At 45.4% G+C, this 21,567-nt stretch overlaps 1 protein-coding gene and 1 non-coding gene across 2 annotated transcripts; both read left to right on the top strand.

Annotated features, from left to right (window-relative positions):
- The first annotated feature begins 76 nt into the window (after positions 1-76).
- Positions 77-15,525, top strand: RNF114 (ring finger protein 114). Its single transcript, XM_060033421.1, has 6 exons — positions 77-236; positions 4,311-4,461; positions 6,552-6,658; positions 6,978-7,092; positions 12,861-12,968; positions 13,701-15,525. Exons 1-6 carry the CDS (start codon positions 97-99, stop codon positions 13,764-13,766), a joined length of 687 nt encoding a protein of 228 aa, XP_059889404.1. The 5' UTR covers positions 77-96; the 3' UTR covers positions 13,767-15,525.
- On the top strand, positions 11,094-11,228 carry LOC132439095 (small nucleolar RNA SNORA70). Its single transcript, XR_009522320.1, has one exon. It is a non-coding gene; the product is annotated as a small nucleolar RNA SNORA70 (small nucleolar RNA).
- Positions 15,526-21,567: the final 6,042 nt, after the last annotated feature.

Here is a 21,567-nt window from a genome sequence, read left to right as displayed (position 1 = left end):
CCAGCCCGACGCACGTTTCATAAGTCCCGCCCCTAGCCCCGCCCCCGCGTGCTCCTCCTTCTCGGCCGCCGTTGCCCTGCCCTGAGCGGCGGCAAGATGGCGGCGCAACTGCAGGACCGTGATGGTGGTTCGCAGCTGGCAGGGCCGGCGGCAGAGGCCGACCCCCTGGGCCGCTTCACATGTCCCGTGTGCCTAGAGGTGTACGAGAAGCCGGTGCAGGTGCCCTGTGGACACGTGTAAGTGGAGGGTCAGGGGCCGGTCGTGGGGGCGCCTGACTGGGAGGAAAATGGAGCCGAGGAGCGAGGCCTCGGCAGGGAGGGTCTCGAGGAGGGAGCGGGAGGACACGGAGTTCCTGGAGGCCCGTGGAAGTTGGCGGGGTGTTCTTCTCTTCCGCCCTGCTTACTCCCAAGTATCCCGCTCTTCCGTTGAGCGCCTGCTGTGTTACAGGCAGCCTGCCAGGCTCCTTCCCACGCGCGATGGTGGAGTCGCACCCTGCTGGGGGTTTGGTAGGGTCTAAAGTCGGCTCTTGGGGAGTCAGTTTCCCTTAAATAGTCTGTTCGTGGCCCCTGAAGTACACTGTATATGGCGTCATGTGTTTAGCTGTGCCAAGTAATGCTAATGTTCACTACAGTTGGGGAAACGCCGGACTAGACCAAAAGAACAAAAGGGAAGTCTTGATGTAGATCTGACCAGTCTGCCCTTCGCTGTGAAAGAGGTGGGGAGTTGGCAGATAGGGATTGTTAGCATTCCTACTTGGGTACGAGGTTTGTTTCATTGTATTTGAAATTATAAAGCTTCCATATTGCTAATAGACTGCTTATGACGACTGAAGAGAATGTGTGTGAAAATGTCCAGTATAGGTTCTGGGGTAGGTGCTTTGAGGTTGGCTGGGTTTGAATCTAAGCCTTGCTCCTTACTTCAGACACACATTAGACGCTTAAGTTGAAAGAACTGTAGAAAATGTGGCTACCTACCTCTTGCTACTGGGAGTTGGAGTTTCCTCTGTGGCCTTCCCCAGTGCTCGTCACGGGCATCATCTTGGTATTGGTCTTAGGACCCCTCTGTTGGTCAGTAGGCACAATAGGCACCTACTGGACCTCATGGGCATTCTTATTTCTGCAGCACTACAGCAGGGGAAGAGGGTTGGAGGCCATCTTGCAGGTGAGGGCACTGAGGCTCACTTAGGGCAGGTTCACCATTGTCTACTCTCCCCAGATGGACTGCAGGTGTCTGTTTGCCAGTTCAGAGAACAGTTGGCACCTGGCAAGGGCTCTTCAGGCACACTGACTGCTTTTTGCTTCTTCAAGTGCACCAAGCTCTTTCTAGCTTCAGGCTGTTCCTGTTTGCAGTTCAATTAGCCTGGAACTCTTCTTGCCTCATTTGCACCTCCCCCGTCTCTATCCCAGATCCTTTCCAGACTTCAAGTCCCAGTTTAAGTTACCTCCCTTGTCACCATCCCCATTTAAATTACCTCCCTGCTTCTTTCCTGGGGCTTCTTTCTCCAGCCTTGCACAGAGCAAAACTTAGGGATCACGAGGGTAGTGATCATGTCTGTTTTGCACCTCTTTCTGTCCCAAGTGCCCAGCGTAGTGTCTGAGCAACCATCTTCCAATCTTATGTTCAACTGGCTAAAATATTTGTGTGCTCACTATGTGCCAGATTTGGGGGCACAGTAGGAAACAAGGTGATTCTGCCCTCGGAGTTCACAGTCCAGTGAATTGATGATAAATAAGTACTAATAATGCTCAAACTTTTGTCAAAACTCATTGTGCAATGGGAAGGTATTATAGAGATCAAACCTGGGATGGGGACAGGGGGAGTGATCAAGTAAGGAACGAATGAACTAAGAAATTAGTGGTGGAAGCAAACTTTGTGAAAGTTGAAGTGGAGCCTAGGTAGCTTTCTGGTTGAGTCCTCTTTTCCTTGGATCAGTCCTCATTATTATGTTTACCCAATTTTGGATTAATTCAGTGGATTTCATTTACAATTAACATTTATGAAGAGGATTGACCCAGCACAATTTGCCAACTGAAGAGAAGCAAAATTTGAGGTTTCCTTGAGCCAGATGGACCTTTCCTAGGTCAGAGGTCAGGGAGCAGTACTGGGATTCAAACCTTGGCTCTTTTCTGTACTCACCATACTAGCTCCGTGTGTTCATCAGTTCAATGTTGATTAAAGACAGATGGCTACACCTCTGTGAGGGCAGCCAAGTCTCCCTTAGCTCCAGCCGAGTGCTTTTTGCTCTGCCTGGTTGATTTTTGCTAACTTTTGTGCTTGGAGGTGAGCAGCACTGCAGCTCCGGCTGCGTGGAGCGTTGATCTTTATAAAACTTTATTTCAAGCCCTGAATTTTACATCCCCCTCCAACTTAGTGGAATACAGCTGGAGAATGGCAGGTGGCTAGGTGCCCAAGAGAAGGATTTTCTAAGTAGCAGTATAACAGGAAGTGGAGCATCTAGAAGACTGAACTAGAAAAAGGCCCATAAATAGGAAATGGAAACTAAAAGCCAGTCCAAGGTGCAGGGGCCATTTAAAAGCAGGCTTGTTCGTCGGGTATGACTCGGGCACAGAGTGGCTTGTGAACATTGATCTCTGAGCTGAATCTTGGTGTATGCTTGAAGGGAGGCTTTGAGCCGCTTTTATCTACAAGCTGGGTTTGATTTCATTATGCTCTCTGGGATCTTCTGTGCTCTCTTGGGTACTCTATTGATCTGCCTTTTGAGGTACAACAAGTGATGGCCATAAGGCCCCATCTGCCTCTTTAACCTCATCGCTTATCCTCTCCCCGTGGTCTACCACATCATGGCCTCAGAGACCTTCCTTTCTGCCTTTTGGTTCCCGCTTTGCACTTGGTGTCATCTCTGTGGAACTCTTTTCATCCACGCCTGTGCGGCTCTCCTCATAATTTTAGGTCTCAGCTCAACTGTTACCCCTTTAAAGATGCTTTCTATGACCCCCTTCCCCCGCAGCTGATCTCTTTGCCTTGTTTTATTTCCTTCATATATTTAATCACTATCTGAAGTTAACACTTGTGTTTTCCCCTACTCTGGAATATAAGCATCATGATGACAGGGGTTTTGTTTAGTTCACCACTGTGCCCTCGCTTGTGAATCATTAGACCCCCTCACTTTCTCCCATCCTGGTTTAGAATTTTGTCTAGCAGCATTTAACATCTAGCTAAATAACAAAAAGGAAGAAAATTTTTAGAGACAGTAAAAAATGGTCAGATGCACAGATTACCTTTGATTATATGTCCTGAGTTCTTCCTGGCAGATTTTGTTATCTTGTCTGTCAGGTTGAGGATGTAGCCAGGGTATTTTCATGCTTTATTATTCCTTCCTTCTCTGTACCATATCTGAGTATCACCACCTATCTAGGCTTCGGACAGAAAGTTGGTCATCTTTGACTTCTTTTCTTTTCCAAATTCAGTAAATTGCCAAGTCCTACTGATTCTACCCCTGAATCATTTCCTGAATTCTTTATTGCCTCACGGTTTCTTGCCTTTGGCCATCTGTTTGGTTTCTACATCAAGTCTTTTCTGTCTTTCCTCATCTAAAAAATTTTTTAAACCAGCAACTCTATTGTCCTTGATAACGCCAGAGTTATTTTTCTAAAACTTGAATTTGGTCTGGTTGCTACCTTGTTTTAAACACCTGGCTCCCTACTGCTTATGAGGAAAGGTGTTAAACACTCACGATGCATCTGAGGAAATAAAAGTCTGAGTCTAAGGGCCTGGAATATTCTTCCCCTCCTGTACCACTGAACTCTTTCTTTTAAGGCTCTTTCGCGGATGCTGCCTCTGAAGTCTTACCAGCTCTGTCCTTCTTGGGTCACAACTGTTGCTCTTGACTTTGTGTTTCCATAGTGCTTTGCATTCACCTCTAATGATAGCCGCGTCTGTTTGTGGTGCATTTCATATGTGCTAGACACTGTAGTAAGAGTCTGCTATGCATAATCCATCCTCCCAGCAATCCTAGAAGTACGTACGACAATCTCCACTTCACAGAGGAGAAACTGAAGTTCAGGAGATCCCGCCAAGATCCCTCAGCGGCAGGGGCTAAGGTCTGAAGACTGTGCCGTAGCACCTTCTGCCATGTCATGGGAGTTTGCATTTATTTCTGTTGCTGGACCTGTGTGTTCGTTGCAAGGAACACCCTCCCCCCCTTTTCTTGCCCAGAAGGACTCAGTATTTGAATCAAGAGCAGGGAGCAAGTTGTTTTTTATTCATTGATGTCATTTTAAAAGTTTATCCATTTTTGTTGTCTTGTCTCCACGATGCATGACGCAGGTTCTCTGTATGTCTTGTTCTAGCTTTTGCTCTGCATGCCTGCAGGAATGTCTGAAGCCGAAGAAGCCTGTCTGTGGGGTGTGTCGCAGCACTCTGGCACCTGGCGTCCGAGCCGTGGAGCTCGAGCGGCAGATTGAGAGCACAGAGACTTCTTGCCATGGCTGCCGTAAAAATGTATGTGGAAGTAAAACGGAAGAGTCAGTGTCTTTCTATAAGATGGGTAAAATGTAGATCTGTTGCCACGTCATTTCTGAAGTTAGAGCGTGACTAAGTGACTAACAGCACGTGTGCATGCTGGTTATCTGTGGCAGTGGCTGTGCTGTTGCATTTTGGTAACCTTAATTGGTTGTGGTGGGGGTTTTTTTCCTTTAAGAATTGGTTTAGTATATTACATAGTTTAGCTTTGAAAGCCATAGAAATCAGTTGTCCCAGTTTTTTCCTGCAAAAGACCCATTTTCCCAAAGCAGCATACACAGTTTTAATTAGAATATAATGAATGACATTTCTTAATTTTTTTAAATATAAAATGAAGTCAGTGACTCAAAGTTACCTGCTGCAATGAGTTTGAGGGGAAAATTTTTCTTTTTTGGGGGGGGGGGGCATGCCACCTGGCATGCAGGATCTTAGTTTCCCAACCCCAGGGATGGAACCCGTGCCCCCTGCAGTGGAAGCACGGAGTCTTAACCACTGGAACACCAGGGAAGTCCTGAGGGGAAATTTTATAATGTATATTACTAAAGATATAAAACTTGTTCAACTTTTTAGCACTTGGCGAGGAGGAATTGTAGTGCAAAGGTCAATATGAAGTCATTTGATTATAGTAGCAATATCTAACATTTGACGTGCATCCATACTCTTTTGTGTGACCATATTCGAGTCAAGAATATTTATCTTAACATCTGTTGTAACTGCACAGGTTACAACATTTTATTTTCAAAGAGATATACACAGCATTATTGGTTTTTAAATCATTATGATTTTATTAATTCCAGACAACACAAAAATATAAACTAATGTAGGCTTGTTCCCCACTCCAGAGATGACCTCTTTAAAAATGCTTCAATTTGGAAGGCTGCAAGATATTTTTCTGCCCATTGACAAACACAAGTGTGAGATTTCTACAAAATAGGATCATACTATAATATATATTTCTACAAGTTCTTTTCACTTTTGAAAACTTTTTCTAACTTAATGACTTATTTGACATCCTCGCATTTTAGTTTCATTACTTTAACACCTTAATATGGATAGCCATAAAATGGATATACCTTACCATTTCTTTCCTTTCAGAGTGATTTAGCACTAGGGGTACCCAGTGGCTGCAGTTCTGAGTAGGGCTGTTTCCCGTCCCTTTTAATTGGGAGCTCTTTGATAGACAGCTTGAGGTCAAGTTCTTTAGCTGGAGATAAGACAGAAAGAAGCATCATGGTAAGCCAGAGCTCAAATACTGAAACATATTTTTCCTTGTAGTTTCTTTTGATTTAGAAACTCAAGATACTGAAATAAAGTTTCCTGTTACCTTCATCTTTCTTTATGTATGCATGATGAGTTTTTAAAAATTTCTGTATGCTTTTGATTTTCTTCATTTTAAAGATTAGTGATTGTATTGTATTATACCTCCAGAAATGTTTATCTTCCCTTTACGTCCTCTTTCTTCATTCCTTACACTTTTTCTTTCTTTTTAGATCACCTGTGATGAAGCACTCTTCTGTGGGTTTTCTTTTCTCTTTCCATCTTGCAAAGACTAGATTTTATTAGAGAAATAGAATTCAGATTCTGGGTTTTTTTTGTAAGATCATTTATCGCAATCTGGTGATAGGATATAATTGTTTAACTAGGATTACTAGCCTTTATCCCTTTTACGTAAATCATCACTTTTCTTTGCCGCACTTATAATGGAATGTGGTTCTTGGCTTGCATAAGGAGATTAGTTTAAGTGCCAGTGTGGAAAACTTTAAAAACTTCACTGGGTTTGGAGTGTCTCTGTGAGCAGAGAGCATATCATGAATAAAGCAAACCTCCCTGCGAGTGATTTTAGAGTGGAGGCAGATAGCCTCGTTTGGTCACGTAAAACATCAGCCTTGGTATTAACAGAAACCCTGCAACAGTCAGAGTTTCAGTCCCATCAGCATAGCCAGGAGTCTGGTGAGATTGTTTGCCAGGGTGACATAGGTCTAGTTTTCATCTTGCCTTCACTTTGGGACTGTGTTGGACTGGGTACAAGTTCCTGACTAACTTGTGGGCTCTGATTCTTCCTACTTAAGTTCTTCCTATCCAAGATCCGTGCACATGTGGCTACCTGTTCCAAATACCAGAATTACATCATGGAAGGTGTGAAGGCCACCACCAAGGATGTGTCCCTTCAGCCAAGGTAAATGACTCTGTCACTCTCTTAGGTGGACGTCTTTCTTCATGAGTTTTGGAAAGTGGCGGTATAATTGTTATGCTGGCTAAAGCTGACATAAGGTTTTGTTTTGGGATGGGTGTGGAGAAGGACTCTCATGTTCACTTCAAATATTAGCTGATCTGTTATTTTCAGTCATTTGACCTGATGCATAAGTGATCATCAGAACCCCTGTCATGACACATTGAGTGAACTTTGCTCCTTTTGGGAGGGTACAGTGATTGAAATTATGTGGAAAGTTACTCACAGAGAGGTTTCTTCTTTTTTCCTGCCTTTCATCTTCCAGAAATGTCCCAAACCGTTATACTTTCCCTTGTCCTTACTGTCCGGAGAAGAATTTTGATCAAGAAGGACTTGTAGAACACTGCAGGTTGTTGCATAGCACGGACACCAAATCTGTGGTAAGAGTAACTCTTGGAGTTTTTTGTTTTGTTATGTGGGTTTTTGTTGTTGTTTTTTGAATTTTTATGAGGAAAAAAAGTCAAACTTAACAGAAAAATTACAGGGTTAGTTAAATGAACTCTATGTACCCTTTACCTAGAGTCACAGATTAATAAGATTTTACCATATTTGCTTAACTATACTCTATATACATATTTTATGCTAACCATTTGAGAATAAGTTACAGATATCGTGACCCTTTGTCCCTAAATACTTCAGCACATATCTCCTAAGAAGAAGTAAACGTCTTCTTAGAAAACCACATTTTTTTGTGAGTCTGATTTTCACATTCAGGAATTGTAACATTGATACAATCTAATACCTACTTTGGGATTCATGTTTAAATTTTAACAATTGTAGTGTCCTTCATAGCAATCTCCCCTGGCCCCAAAATCCTGGATCTGTGTGTTATATTTAGGTATCATGTCTCTTTAGTCCTCAGTTTTTCTTTGTCTTTCATGACCTTGACATTTTTAAAGAGGACAGGCCAGTTGTTTTGTAGAATGTCCCTCAGTTTGGGTTTGTCTGTTTCTTCATGATTATGAGCAGGGATGCTACATCTTCCGGGTATACATCAGGCGGGTCATGTGATGTTTGTTGTTCCCATTGTTGGTAATGTTAACTTGGATCCCCTGGTGTCTGCATAAAGCTACCGTTTTCCATTTGAGTAGCTTCTTCATAGTTGTGGGAAAAGAGAATGTAGATGAAATTATTAGGATAGTGCTTATCAGTCCTTTGATATTTAATTTATATATCAAGGCTGACATGTAGTTTTCTTTAAAAAAAAAAAAAAAGTTTGAATTTGGTCCATCTCAGCAGTGTTACCCTTCCCTCTTAATGTGATTGGCAGACTAGGTCTTAATACAACTTTCTCTATAGTTTTGTTTGTTTTCCCATTTATCTCACACTGCTTCTGTTGAACTGTGTAGCTAGTTTTATGAGCAGATCTTCAGCTCCACTGCTATAAAAGATGGTGTACAGACTTGAGAATTTGCATGAGCTTTTTGCTAGTAGAATTAGGCCTGATGGCACTCGGTGTTTTTCTGTCTTAAATCTTAAGATTCAGCTGGTCTGTTTGAGAATACCTTGAATCTTCTCTATTGAACTCCTTGCCAAGTCCAAATTCTGGTCAGTACAGCTACTTTTTACACTGGGCTCCCTGGACTCTTAATGTTGTGCTGTGACAGATTCCACAGATGAACCCCCCCCCCTGCTTTTCCCAACTCCCCAAACTAGGGAACTGGGCTGGCTTGGCCCAGCGAGCACCCTGTTTTCAGCCAGGCCCTATTGCCACTAGGCACACACACACACTGTCTGGTGGCTGTACTGGGCACTCTCTTTTCATTAAGTTCCTGGCATGAACTATCCCCATCTTTTCCACAGGTAATGGTGAGTCCTGCTTTTCACTAAGTTCCAAGTACCAGGTGTGTGTTCCTTTCTTCTCTGTTCGTTCTGTCTCAGGAGCTCTCTGATCTATCTCTGAGGTCACAGACTGGCAGCCTGTCTGGCCCATACCCATTTTCATTTCCCCAACCTTTAAAAATTAGCAGATTTCTCAATCTTGATACTCCACATTTGAGAAGTGAGAAGTTCCGGCAGAGTTGGCTGGCTCTGAGTAGTGCTGGCCCCTCTAGATGGGATGGCTCACAGACATCCTGCTTTGCTTGTTTGCCTTTCCACCGCGTTCCTGTGAGCGCTTGAGTGTGCACCCCTCCTTCTGTGTCCTTATCATTCCCTCGTGCTGAGGAAAAGGCTCCTTTGCAAGTCTGCCTCTTCTCTGCCCGCATCCTCAGATCCAGGCAGAGGACTGAGACTAGGGCCTTGCCCTGCCCCTGAGGCTTCCTCTCCCCACCATGTCTCTCCTGTCACCTTCAGCTTTTCTCTCTACCGGCTCGTAACACTTGCTTTCCTTCAGACATGCCCAGTCTTCCCTGTCTAATTGGTGGGAGGAATATTTGGTCTACTGTTTTCTCTATATAACCTGCAGTTTCTCTTTTCCTTCAGGCTTTGGTTTGTCAGCTGCTGCTGTCTCTTCCCTATTCTCTCCTTTATCCCTTTAGAGTCCAGCGTCCACTGCTGGCATCACATTCTCCATGGACCCAGCTGGTCTTCTTAAGTCCTTGTTTTCTCTCACCTCGCTGCAATTTTTAAAATTTGTTTCTTTGTATGTAGTCAGTTCCTTGTATAAGAAGTGGACTGTGGCCCCTTCCCCTAGACTCCTGGTTCCCTCTATACCATCAGTTATTCAAGTATTTTTTATATCCTTGCAATTTAGTTTATGTTTGGATGTGAGAAATGCATTATATTACCACTTGTCATTTTTGTATGATAGAAGTAAACCCAGTGTAAAAGTAGAACAACACACCATGCCTGCCGACCTTGCATGAGATCAGTCACAAAGAACTGATTATTTTCTCTCAGAAATAAACAGCCTCATCATTTGATACTAATACCCATCCTTCTGAGATCTGTATCTTTATTACATAGATGAGTGTTGAGGTTTCTGAGGCAGATGCCAATCTGGAATGGCCATCGCACCCCAGAGCCATCTGGGATGAGCCACTTCTCAGCCGCCATGTCTTCAGATTCATCTGCATTAAACTTAGTAAATCCCCAATCCTTGGAGATGCAGATTTCCTGGCGGCCAGGGCGCCTGAACTTGGCCCTGCACAGGGCCTCAGTCACATGCTCCTTGTTCTGCAGCTTGGTGTGGATGGGCCTGATGACTTCACCAATGGAAGACTCTGGCTACTGTGCCCAAGGGCCTTCCCAAGGCACCCTGTACACCTGTCTGGAGCCTAGACTGGGGATGGCCTGAGGCCAGACATTTTCTTTTCCTATGATTCCAGAATAGCTGCTCAGTGCACATTCTTTGTCTGCACTAAGCATGATATGTTCTATGAAAAACACCCCAAAGCCAGGTTTTCAGCTGCTTCTTCAAGATGTTTCAGTTATGGTTCTTAATAACTAATTACTGATTGAAAGAGCAAATGAGCTTAGACACAGACACACAAACACCACCACCTGCTCCCACTACCCATTTTCCATTTTAAAGTTAGCCAGATAAGCTCAACTATTTTAGTAATTATGAAAACTAAAACGGATGTTAAATCAAATGATAGAGCTACTCAAATTCATTTCCTACCACTGTCTCCCCTGCACTCATTTCTGGAAGTGAGTAAGAAACCAGCGTACCACCCACGCTAAGTGGATTGCCCACATTGTGAAGCTGGTTAGTGCATAACCAGTACTGGAACCCAGTGTCCTGGCACCTAAACCAGTTCTCTCTTAACAGCATCAGAGACACCTCTGTCGGGTGCTCATTGGCCTCTGAGTAGTGCTCAACTGTGTGTGTGGAAAATACACAGTTATGTCATCCAGTGACATTTCTAGCTTTCAAATGTATGATTCATGTGCGTCTTCCTTTTTTGTCCCCCTTTGGATGCAAGTGACAGCGCATTTCTACACACTGTAACCAATGTTGTTGACATCTGTCCACATCAGTACATGTAGATCTGATTCTTTTTTAATGAGCTTCTCAGTTTTCCATTACTTGTCTGTACCATGATTTAACTGGTCCCTTATTGATAAACGTCAAGGTTACTTCCAGACGGTATCAGAAAATTTGATTAAAGACTGGATATTAAATGCTACTAAAAAAAATTGATCGTTGGGTGAGATAATAAATAGTACTGTATTTGTAAAGGGAAACACATATTTTTAGGACTGTTCTGAAACAGTTAAGGGTGAATTGTTGTGTCTTATTTTTAAATGCTTCATTTTGTGCTGAAGTAAGTATGCCAAACTTAAATCTAGGTGTTGAGGATAAGGGATGGTTTATCAAACTATTATCTACTTTCCTATAGTTCTGAAGTTTTTCATAGTACATTTGTAAAGGCTGTCATAGATTTTAACATACCTTCGCCTGTATTTACGTATGTCTGAAAAATAAAGTCTTAGCCTGCAGCCAGTTAAGCCGACCGTGCTCTTTTCTCCATGGGGGCCCGGTGTGCAATGGCTGCAGAGAGCAGCCTCCTTGGTAGTGTATGCAGCCTGTTGCCTGTACAGGTTGCCCTAAGGGACCTTGGAGACAGCGCTTTCCAGTGGACATTCGTGTCTGGCCTCAGGCCGTCCCCAGTCCAGGCTCCAGACAGGTGTACAGGGTGCCTTGGGAAAACCCTTGGGCACAGTAGCCAGAGTCTTCCGTTGGCGAAGTCATCATGCCCATCCACACCAAGCTGCAGAACGAGGAGCATGTGATTGAGGCCCTGTGCAGGGACAAGTTCAAGTACCCTGGCTGCCAGGAAATCTGCGTCTCCAAGGAGTGGGGATTTACTAAGTTTAATGCAGATGAATCTGAAGACATGGCGGCTGAGAAGTGGCTCATCCCAGATAGCTCTGGGGTCAAATACATCACTAATCGTGGCTCCTGGACAGAGGCACTCATGAGACTTTGGCCCTGTCCCTTCCTCACTGAGGCCCATCAGTGAATCCCACTTCCTAACAAAAAAAAAGAATAGTAATAAAGTCTTAGATATGGATTAATTTGGTCAAAGGTTAAGTACATTCATAATTTTGATAGATATTGCTAAACTACTCTGTGGTATCTGGTACTGCAGCCTAATTTTTTGTCCTTTTTTTCACCTCCTTTGGCTTCTTGAAATCCCTCTGATTATTTTGTCTCTGTTGAAGCCTCACTTCCTTCAGCCCTTGGTCCTCTGTTCTGCCCCTCTCCTTCTGCAGAACTCCTTAAATGTCAGTGTTTCAGCCCTTCCCTTTGGAAGCCTCCTCCTCCCCAGACTCTGGTTCTGATCATGCTCTCCTCCACAGCGCCAGCCGCCTGCCTAGCTCCTTAACCATTTCATATTTATCTTATGTCAGCCCCCTTTGTCACATATCTTCCTTGTAGATGGTGGGGTTCCGTCGGCAAGCCAGACCGCTTATGCCTGCTTCTCCCCCCCTCCAACTCCTCTCTGCCCCTCGCCGTGAATTCTCCATTCTAGCCAGACTAATTGGCTTCTTGCCATGTACTCTTTGTCTTTCCAAATACCTCCCGCTCTTCAAAGCCCAAATCAACCTCTTGTATGAAGGCTCTTTAGCCTGAGCCCCCTCATCTGCGCATTTACTTTATAAAAATAGCACATAGGGCTTCCCTGGTGGCGCAGTGGTTGAGAGTCCGCCTGCCGATGCAGGGGACACGGCTTCGTGCCCCGGTCCGGGAAGATCCCACATGCCGCGGAGCGGCTCGACCCATGAGCCATGGCTGCTGAGCCTGCGCGTCCGGAGCCTGTGCTCCGCAACGGGAGAGACCACAGCAGTGAGAGGCCCGCATACCGCAAAAAAAAAAAAAAAAAAAAAATAGCACATAAGTCTGTGTTTTACTTCCTTGGGATGTCGCTCATCTGTCATTTCCTTGGTTTTCTTTGTGCTTTTAGATCATTTTGTGTGCTGGGTTGGAAGGTCGTAGTCTAGGCTCCTCCTAGGCTGACACAGTGTTCTCACCTCAGAAGGGGATCAAAAATGGGTGGTATCATGGCCTAAGCCTTTTGACTCGAGTGGGAGACTGACAGTGTCTTCTGGGATGTGAATGTGCACTTGAAGATGTGACCAGGCCCTGGACTGGTGGTCAGGAAAGCTGTCCTGGAAGAAAGGTGGCCGGACACAGGCCACAGAGGGCTAATGTCAGCTCAGACATCCAGCACCTGATACCGTGCTTCTTTATTGAAAGGTTTGTCCGATATGTGCCTCGATGCCCTGGGGAGACCCTAACTACCGCAGCGCCAACTTCATAGAGCACATCCAGCGCCGGCACCAGTTTTCTTACGACACTTTCGTGGTGAGTCTGGAGCCTGTGCTCTAACTCCTTCCCCCGGGGGGTGGCACAGCTCCCTCCCTTCTCTTAGCTGGAGAACTGTGGGCCCCCTTGGTGAGTTTTGTCACTGATGTGATGGGCTCCCTGGAATGACAGCTGTGTGGTATTTAAGATGAACTGGCCAGTCATCTAGACTGAGATATAGTAAGCTTGCTTTTATTTTATGTTTTCCAAAACTTTTGTCCACTTCAGTATGTGGTTTCTACCTGTTATGGAACCTGGTTTAGGATCCTTAAGCTCAGGTGCCCACGGGAACCAGGCAAGGAATGGAAGTGATTCTGCTAAGGAATTGCAAGCTGGGCGGTGTGTGACTCAGGTAATGCAGCCAGCAACGCCAGCTGCAATTCCCAAATAGATAGCTTTGCCTCACTGAATCAAAAAGGCTGCTTTTACTTCGGAACGCTCCAGGTCTGAATGCTTGGTCTGTGCCAGGCTTCACTCAAGTGCTCTCTGGTCCCCACCCTTCCATCTGAGGGAGCCGTCATCATGATCATCGTCAGGATGAGGCAGCCAAGGCACAGAGAGATCAAGCACTTTCCCGGAGTCATGCAGCCGGCATCGCAGACCGTGGAGCTGGCCCCTGGCCTCCGGCCCCTCTCCAGAGCCACCGCTCACATGCCCTGCTTCTCCAACTGAAAGTGAGTTCTTGCAGCTGCGCACAGTTGGCTGAGGCCGAGCGTCTTTTTTTGCCCGTAGGATTACGACGTGGATGAGGAGGACATGATGAACCAGGTGCTGCAGCGCTCCATCATCGACCAGTGAGCAGGCTCTGCTGGGGCTCGTGTTCCAGAGCTTCCATTACATGTTCCGCGGGAAACGTGTGACTCCTCCACCTAAATGTACAACAGACCTGGAAGTGAGCCGTGGTATTAGGACAGGGTCACTTCCAACGGGGAACAGGTCCCCAGATCAGAGCCCTCCTTTCCTTTGGTCTCTTCCCCTACTGTTTACCCTGCTTGTCACATGTCTGGTCTTGCTCCTCAGCCACATCCTGCAGCTTCTGCCTCCTTTTTGGAAGGGAACCCAGCTTCTCCACCTGTTCTTGTTCCACATTTGAGCCTCGTGTTCGATGTTGACCTCTCAGGTCCTCTGAGCCAGCCAGGACCTTTTCTGGGTCATGAATAGCACAGATGAGACAAGCGTCTCCTCTCCTTGTCCCCGGGGTGTGAGCTCTGGCAATAACGCATCTGATCAGTGATGGAGCTCCTTCTGTGCTGTGCAAGTTCCTGTTAGTTGGTCCTTGGCAGCAGCTGCCAGAAGCTGGAGTTACCTCATGGGAAACATTTCACACGTCCTGTTGGCCTGAATGTTCTGGACTTAACATGGTCTGGTGCTGGAAGTTTTGCTTAGTGATATTTTCCTACCATTCCTGCACACCCTTAGGATTAACTGGTTCAATCTTAAATGCCTGCATGGTGCCTTTTTAGGATAAAGGTGTAACCACGTATTTTTAGTGAAAGTAAGTGTTTCTGGCTTAGGAAAGTTAAACTCCATTTATCCATAAGTGGGGAGGAGGGTCAGCTAAGTGAGGTGGGAGGGCCATAGCTTTTTGGTTCTGATTTTCAAACTAATGAAGTATTTTCCGGTGACTTGGTTATGTTTGCTTCTCTACTGGGGAGCCTGCTTATGTTCCTGTCCTTGAAGCACAAAAAGGAGTCCTCAAATGAATAAGAAGTTTGGGGGCTCCAGTGGATACTAGTTCTTTTATTTGGTAATTTAGATTAAACTGTGTGTTGCTTTTCTGTCATGAATGGTTTCCTTATGAAACTGGTTTCAACACGTAAGTCGGTGTGTGAAGACCTGCCTTCTAAAGCAGAGGGGTTGGGGAGATCTGGTATCGCCGCTGCTGTCTCTGACAAGACACGCTGTTCAGAAGGCACAGCACACTTCCTGGGAGCAGTTGGTAATGGAAGCTGTCCACTGGAAACTTGCTTTGCTAATACCTTCGGAAGCCTGAAGTTCGACTGTTTCACGAATATTAATAAATACGAGGCTAAGGGCTGTCTACTCTGTAGGAGCAGAGCTTCTGATCCACCAAAAGGCATCTGGGTCTAGGTTCATTTTTCCTTGTTAGATCTCTTGTCTGAATATGGACATTGTTTCTGGTCAGTGGCTGAGGTTTCAGATGACAAGGGGCTCTGGGCCTGTGCACTGAGCTGTGGGCCTTGTGCTCCCTGCCAGCGAGAGCTGCATGTGCCCAGGGCCCAGCAAAGACGGGCCCTTTGGGGGCAGAGTAACTTTTTCTAATGTGCTGTTGCTTGGGAGGGCCCCGATGTTATGGTCAGATTCTTCACTAATTTCTGGAAGAAGTTCATCTCAGTCTAAGTTTAGAGGGAAATTTGACAAAACCTTCATTTGCGGGACCTGATGATGGTGGTCTCACTGGTGATACCAGGAAACTGAGTTCCTTGTATTAAGTGCACTTCATGTATTTCTAATAAGACGACTTTCCAGAAAGTGACATTTGTTATGTTCTGGCTTTTAAAAGGTGAAATATAAATAAATTTCATAATTTATCCAACTGGTAAGCTGTAATGCCTGTTTTCATTAACCACCATTTGCTGAAGTCTGGGTCTGGGGGGCTCCCGGAAGATTGTTGCTCTTTTTAAGGGGAAGTTCTTGTCTGTCATGAGTGAGTCCCATCTGGCTCTGATCTCAGCTCTGATACTTCGCCGGCTGGCTTCACCGGGCCTGTGTTGTCTGGAGAATGAACCCCCTTCCCTGCCGAACCCCCCCTCGCCCCCCATGTTGGGAGGTCCCATGAGGCAAGAAGTGGCTGTGTTCCATGAAACGACTTCAGGTGCCTTAGCGGCAGCCCTGAAACATCATAGCAGAGGGTTCCACACGTGAACATCTGAGGTCATGGGCGTGTTTCTGTTCTGCACTCTGCCGCTGGCTGTAGGATGTCTGGAAAATACTTCCCCCTCCCGATTTAAATAGGTTTTAATAGGATCTATCTCCTACATGTGGAGAAGGGACAACAGGGGGAAAGAGGGGAAGCAGAGACCAGGGAGGCTGCTGTTGGCGGTTCCGGGCAGGAGACAGCGGCTGCTTCGGGCCGTGTAGCCATAGGGGTGCTGAAGCTGTCTGATTCCGTCAGATGTATTTTTGAGGGTAAGGTGTGAAAGCAAGAGAGGAGTTGCCGTGAGAGAATGACACCAAGGTTTGGGGCTTGAATGACTGCGGGGTGGAGTTATCTTTCTGAACTGAAGGGAAGACTCCAAGAGGAGCAGCTGTGGGGGAATCAGATGTTTTAGGAATGGTTACCTAGGCCTTGGGATAAGACTTCAAGTTCTAGCATCATGCACAAGATACAGGAAGTGCCAGCCCTCGAGCAACTCAAATAGGACTAGGATGTGCCTGGGGCACTTAAATAACTAAAAGTTACTCTGATATTGTCAGTTACTCTGATGTCAAAGGTGGATGTGGATCAAACTATTTCTTAAAATGTATGACTAGACAATATATTTCTACACTTGTTTTAAATATAGTGTAATTAAAAATAAGTAGGCATTAGAAGTATTTCATCTTCAGTGCTAAAAGCTCTCACATTCAATTTGGCCAAAAAACTTGATTTCCTTATATTCAGGCATATATGGTGTTTACTAAGCACCCATTATGAGCCAGGATTGTGCTAGCCACTGGGGATTTATACACTAATCAAATGTATAATTACAGGCTGTTAAGTCCTCGTGGTAGGGGATTAATAAATGGTAGCTATTTCATAAATAGTAAATACCTCCTACTTTATAAAGAAACTAGAAGCCAGAAGTCCAAAGGCTTACAGAAGCATCTAGACCCTTTATCCCTTCTCTACCTGTGCCTTCTCCCTTTCCTATAATATTGCATGGGAGTGTAATTTGCCCAAGTTAGGAAGTGAACACCAGGAATATTCATACTAAAAAATTATTTGTTTGTTTGAAATTCATATTTAACTGGGTGTCCTGTATTTTTATCCATTGTCTGGAAACCCTAGTCAATGTATATTAGCAGAATAAATGTCCTGAACATCTGCCATATGCCAGGCAGCTCACACCTTGTCATTAAATCATCATTTGTGCAGTTACTTGTTTTAATGGCTGCCTCGCACACTAACAAGCTCTTGAGGGCAAGGACCATACCTGTCTTGTGCACCACTCTCCTCCGTACTTGACCCCGAGTATACTCAGTAAATATTCCTAGAATTGAAATGGAACTAAAGGGAGCCCTTTCACAATGATACTTCCTTTCCGTGGCGACTCTTCCAGCCCAGAATTAGGGGCCGGTACGGTGGCAAAAAGATCCTGAAAGAAGCTGGCCCCGCTGTCCAGCGCGGGGAGGCGGGTCCTCAAACCGGAAGCGCAGGAGCCAGGACTTGCCGGGCAGAGGGGCCGAGACTGGGGGCAGGTAAGATGGCTGCTGCCTGGTGGGGACCTGACCTGCCCAGGCCCTCGACGTGATCCCTGGAAGCTCTCTTGCCTTTTTCCCTCTCGCAATATCCCCTGGCCTTCCACAGTATCTGCTGAATGTCCCATATGAGGCTCAGCTGGGCGTTAATGAGTACAGGAATAACGACAATAGATAACCATTCTGATCCTGGGTTCCTGACACAGCGCCTGCCCTCAAATAATTTTTATTTAACCCTCTTTCCTGAAAGGTGACCAAAACCAGGCATTCAGGATACTCCAGAAAAGTCAATCTGATCGAATCCTTTTAACCAGCCCCACCATTACACACATGATGGAGTGGAGGAGGGAAAGGGTGAGTAATTTTCCCGAGCGGAACAGGAACAACTCGGTGGTACAGCATAGAGGTGTGAATAGATGCATGGTCTCAGGGACACTGCACAGTCCCCAGCATCTACACTACTAGTTGTGTGACCTTGGACAATTTTTTTTTGGTTTGGCTGCGCCGTGCAGCTTGTGGGATCTTAGTCCCCCGACCAGGGGGTCAGACTCGGGCCCTGGGCAGTGAAAGCGCAGAGCCCTAACCACTGGACCGCCAGGGAATTTCCTTGAACAACTTACTCTAATCTCTTTGTGCCTTGGTTTCCTCATCCGTAACATGGGGTTAATAAATGTGTCTTCCTCACAGAGTTGTGGGAAATCTAGTGAAATAGTCCACATCAAGCCTTAGAACAGGGCCTGGCACAAAATAAGTGCTTAATAAATGTGAGCTCCCAGTGCCACTACTGTTTTTCTCCATTCTTGAGACCACCCAGCAGTGCCCAGCCTCACCCAAGCAGCTAGCAGCTGTAAATGTTTGATGACTAAGTACTACTATTAAGTGAAGTGTTTCCCAAACTTGCCCTGAAGACATGAATTACCTGGGAGGCAGTTGCTCCAAAATAGATTCTCAGGCTCTTCTCTTAGAGATTCTGGTTGGCAGATGTGGGTGGGGCCTGGGAATCTGTATCTTTTAAAAAGAGCCTCAGGTAAAACGCATCCTTAGGCTAGCATAGGAAATTCTGTTCTGTACACAGGCTAGTGTTACAACATGTCTATTGCAGCTGGGGTGGGGCAGCCACTCAGTTGATGGTTAGAACCAGACGGACAAGCTCAGTTCTTACAAGACTTTAGGGATAACTCTTCTGCTTATAAAAATCATCTAGACTGTTTGGTCTCACATGATGACCCCACAAAGGGAAAATTAGTAACTTTGTAGCAGAGAAACCTAGCAGACACCTTCTTTACCAAGGGATCAGACTTAGTATCCCCGATAATGGGACAAACCGTGGGTGACATGATGGGATGCACTCGAGGACGCAGCACTTCCCAGGTTCCTGGCAGAAAAACGTTTAACCTGAGCCTAATTATAAGGAAACATCAGGCAAGTCATCCAAACTGAGGGACATTTTTCGAAACTCTTGAAAAATGTCAAGGTCAGATTAAAGAAGACTAAAGAGGCAAGCAACCGACTGCAATGCTGCATGATCCCGGGTTGGATTCTTGATGGGATAGGGGTTGCCCTAAAGGATGTTAATGGGCCAGTTGCTGACATTTGAATATGGATTATGGAACAAGTAATAGTATTTTATCAGTGTTAGATTTCCTGATTTTGATAATTACACCACAGTCACGTAGAGAATGTCCTTATTCTTAGGAGATATGCATAGAAGAGCATATCAAATTACTCTCAAACGGTTCAGAAGAAAATAATACATGCCTGTGTATAAATAGATAAATAAAACGATAAAGCAAATATGCACCATGTTAAAAATGATAAGGCTTATTGTTTTAAAAAATAACAGAAGACAGGTAAAGCAGAAAAATCTGAAAAAGAAAGTGCAAACCACTCCTCATCCCACCCCAGACAGCCAGGGATCATTTCTTCAATGAAATACTTACATGTCCTTGGATCACCATATTTTTGATTGAAACTTAAAATGGGCAAATGCTTTACTTCTGGTCTATAACCTGCATTTTTCACTCCATGATACATCTCTCAACATCCTTCCTGTCATTGTGGTGTCATTTTTAATGACTGCATGATGCTCCTGGTGAGGATGGACCATACTTTATTTATCAGTGGGTATTTAGGTTGTTTGCAGTTTGACTGTGTCAACCTAAAACAATAATACAGCCAGTTATTTTAGCAACAAAATGAGTTTATCCAGGAGCAGCAAAGAATTGCAACTCGGGACATGCAGCTATGGCAAACCACATGCGAGTCTGGTAGAACAAAGGAGAGGAAACTCTTTTATAGAGGAGAAGGGGAAGTTGGGAGGGGCTGTTATAAACAAAAAGTCCATTGGAGGAAACTGGGAGTTCAGAGTATAGTGCCTTGTCATTGGCTGCATTGTGAAAGTCTCTCAATGGCTGAGCTATTGTCAAGCAAGGAGAAAATCTTTCTTCCTCCTGCTAGTACTAGTAAAATAGTGTCACTTCCTGCCGGAGATGCAAGGTACATCCCCTATTGGGATTTGTATTGACTTCTAGTGGCATATGCATGAGAGCTCCCCCTTCTGGCCTCCCAACTCCATTTTAGTGAGGTTTCCCTTTATTAATTTTCACAACTGTTACGGACTGTGCTAGAGTGAGCATCCTTCCAAATATGTCTTGCCTGCTCATCTAAGCATTTTATATACAGAGCTGCCGGGTCAAATGGAGACAGGTTGAGAGAGGCAGAAATAGGGAGAAAGACTGAGAGAGACAGAGGCAGGCAGAGTCCAGGGAGACAGAGAGAGACATGCCCAAGGTGAGACAGTGAGAGAGAGAGAGAGTCAGAAAGAGACTCCCAGAGAGACAGAGAGGGAAAGAGACAGAGATGGAGAGAGACAAGGAGAAAGAACAAGGTGGAGGGAGAGACTGGGATAGAGAAGGGTTGCTGCTGTCCGGGGAGACTGAGAGGGAGCTGGTCTGAGGCATGGAGGCCCTGACAGCCTGGCCACAGGAATTCAGGCAGAGAATGACAAAGCGACTTTTAGGAACACACCCTCCAGATACGATTGTAGATGAGGTCAGTGTCCTTCGTGCAAGGATTATCATGGGACTATTGTTCCCGGTAAGCAGAAGATGAGAAGCAACCTCATTGCCCATCAGCAGCAGGGGACTCGTTATATAGATTGTGCTCTAAGTGCTGGTCGGAGCCAGTCTCCAAGTAGGGCTGCCAGACTTAGCAAATAAAAATACAAGAGACCCAGTTAATTTTGAATTTCAGGTAAAGAATTAATCCTGTTCCTTGCAGTCTGATACTAAAAGCTTATTTGTTGTTTATATGAAATTCTAGTTTAATAGGGTATCTGTATTTTATTTGGCAACCCTATCTCCAAGATCAGTGAGAACAGCCAGGTGAAATCAAGATAGAGGGTGTGAGTGTGTGTCTCTGTCTGTGTGTGCCTTTGTGTGTGTGTCTGTGTACATGTGCCTGCGAGGAGGGCTTCTGGGGTGGCTTGTCCAGGTTCTAGGTCCCAACCTACGTAGTAGTTGTAGTTCAAGGGAAGGGATCTATCCAGGGTCACACAACCACAGGTGGTAGGGCTAGGTGGGACCCCACCTTTGTGCTTTGCAGTAATGTGCGTGTATATGTCTTAAAAGTGTTAATGTGTTAACTAAAAATATTAAAAACAAACCATAGTTTTCTAAACTCCAGTTGAACATTTCTAATTTCAAAAAAGACTGGCAATCTCAAAAACTGCAAGGGCCATCTGTGGGGAAGATATTCTACAGAATGGGAACACGACATGCCAAGTCGCTGAGACCGGAGCATGCCTGGTGTGGTCTGTTGTGGCTGGAGCCTCATGGGGGAGGTGGGCTCAAGGGGCCCCCAGAGCCTCTGCCATCTGAACTAATTTCTCATCCTGGAACACTCGTCTGGCTTCTTAATCATGGTTGTCAGCGGTCACTGCCGCCTGGAACGTCTTCTCACTTCCATTTCTCACCTGCCCATCCTTGTGACCTCAGCCTGGAGTCTCACTCTTCTGACTCACCTGGGTCCCTCAGGGTTGGCGAATTGCCCGCTACCACTCTTCCTCCCTCACCTGTGAGCTCCTCGAGCATAGGGGCTTGTTTGTGTCTTGCTGACTTATTACAGTATCCTAGCCTGCTAGGCCAGGGACATTCCATCGCTTGCTCGCTGTGACTTG

Source organism: Delphinus delphis, chromosome 15, assembly GCF_949987515.2.
Source record: "Delphinus delphis chromosome 15, mDelDel1.2, whole genome shotgun sequence".
In the NCBI taxonomy this organism is placed as follows: Eukaryota; Metazoa; Chordata; class Mammalia; order Artiodactyla; family Delphinidae; genus Delphinus; species Delphinus delphis.
This window is presented reverse-complemented; position numbering and strand designations above follow the sequence as displayed.

What these genes read in the sequence shown, in the direction of transcription:
- RNF114 (XM_060033421.1), top strand. Translation starts at nt 97, where the DNA reads ATGGCGGCGCAACTGCAGGACCGTGATGGTGGTTCGCAGCTGGCAGGG. An exon ending in CAGGTGCCCTGTGGACACGT is followed by an intron (nt 237 to 4,310) that starts GTAAGTGGAGGG and finishes GTCTTGTTCTAG; the next exon opens with CTTTTGCTCTGCATGCCTGC. An exon ending in GATGTGTCCCTTCAGCCAAG is followed by an intron (nt 6,659 to 6,977) that starts GTAAATGACTCT and finishes TTCATCTTCCAG; the next exon opens with AAATGTCCCAAACCGTTATA.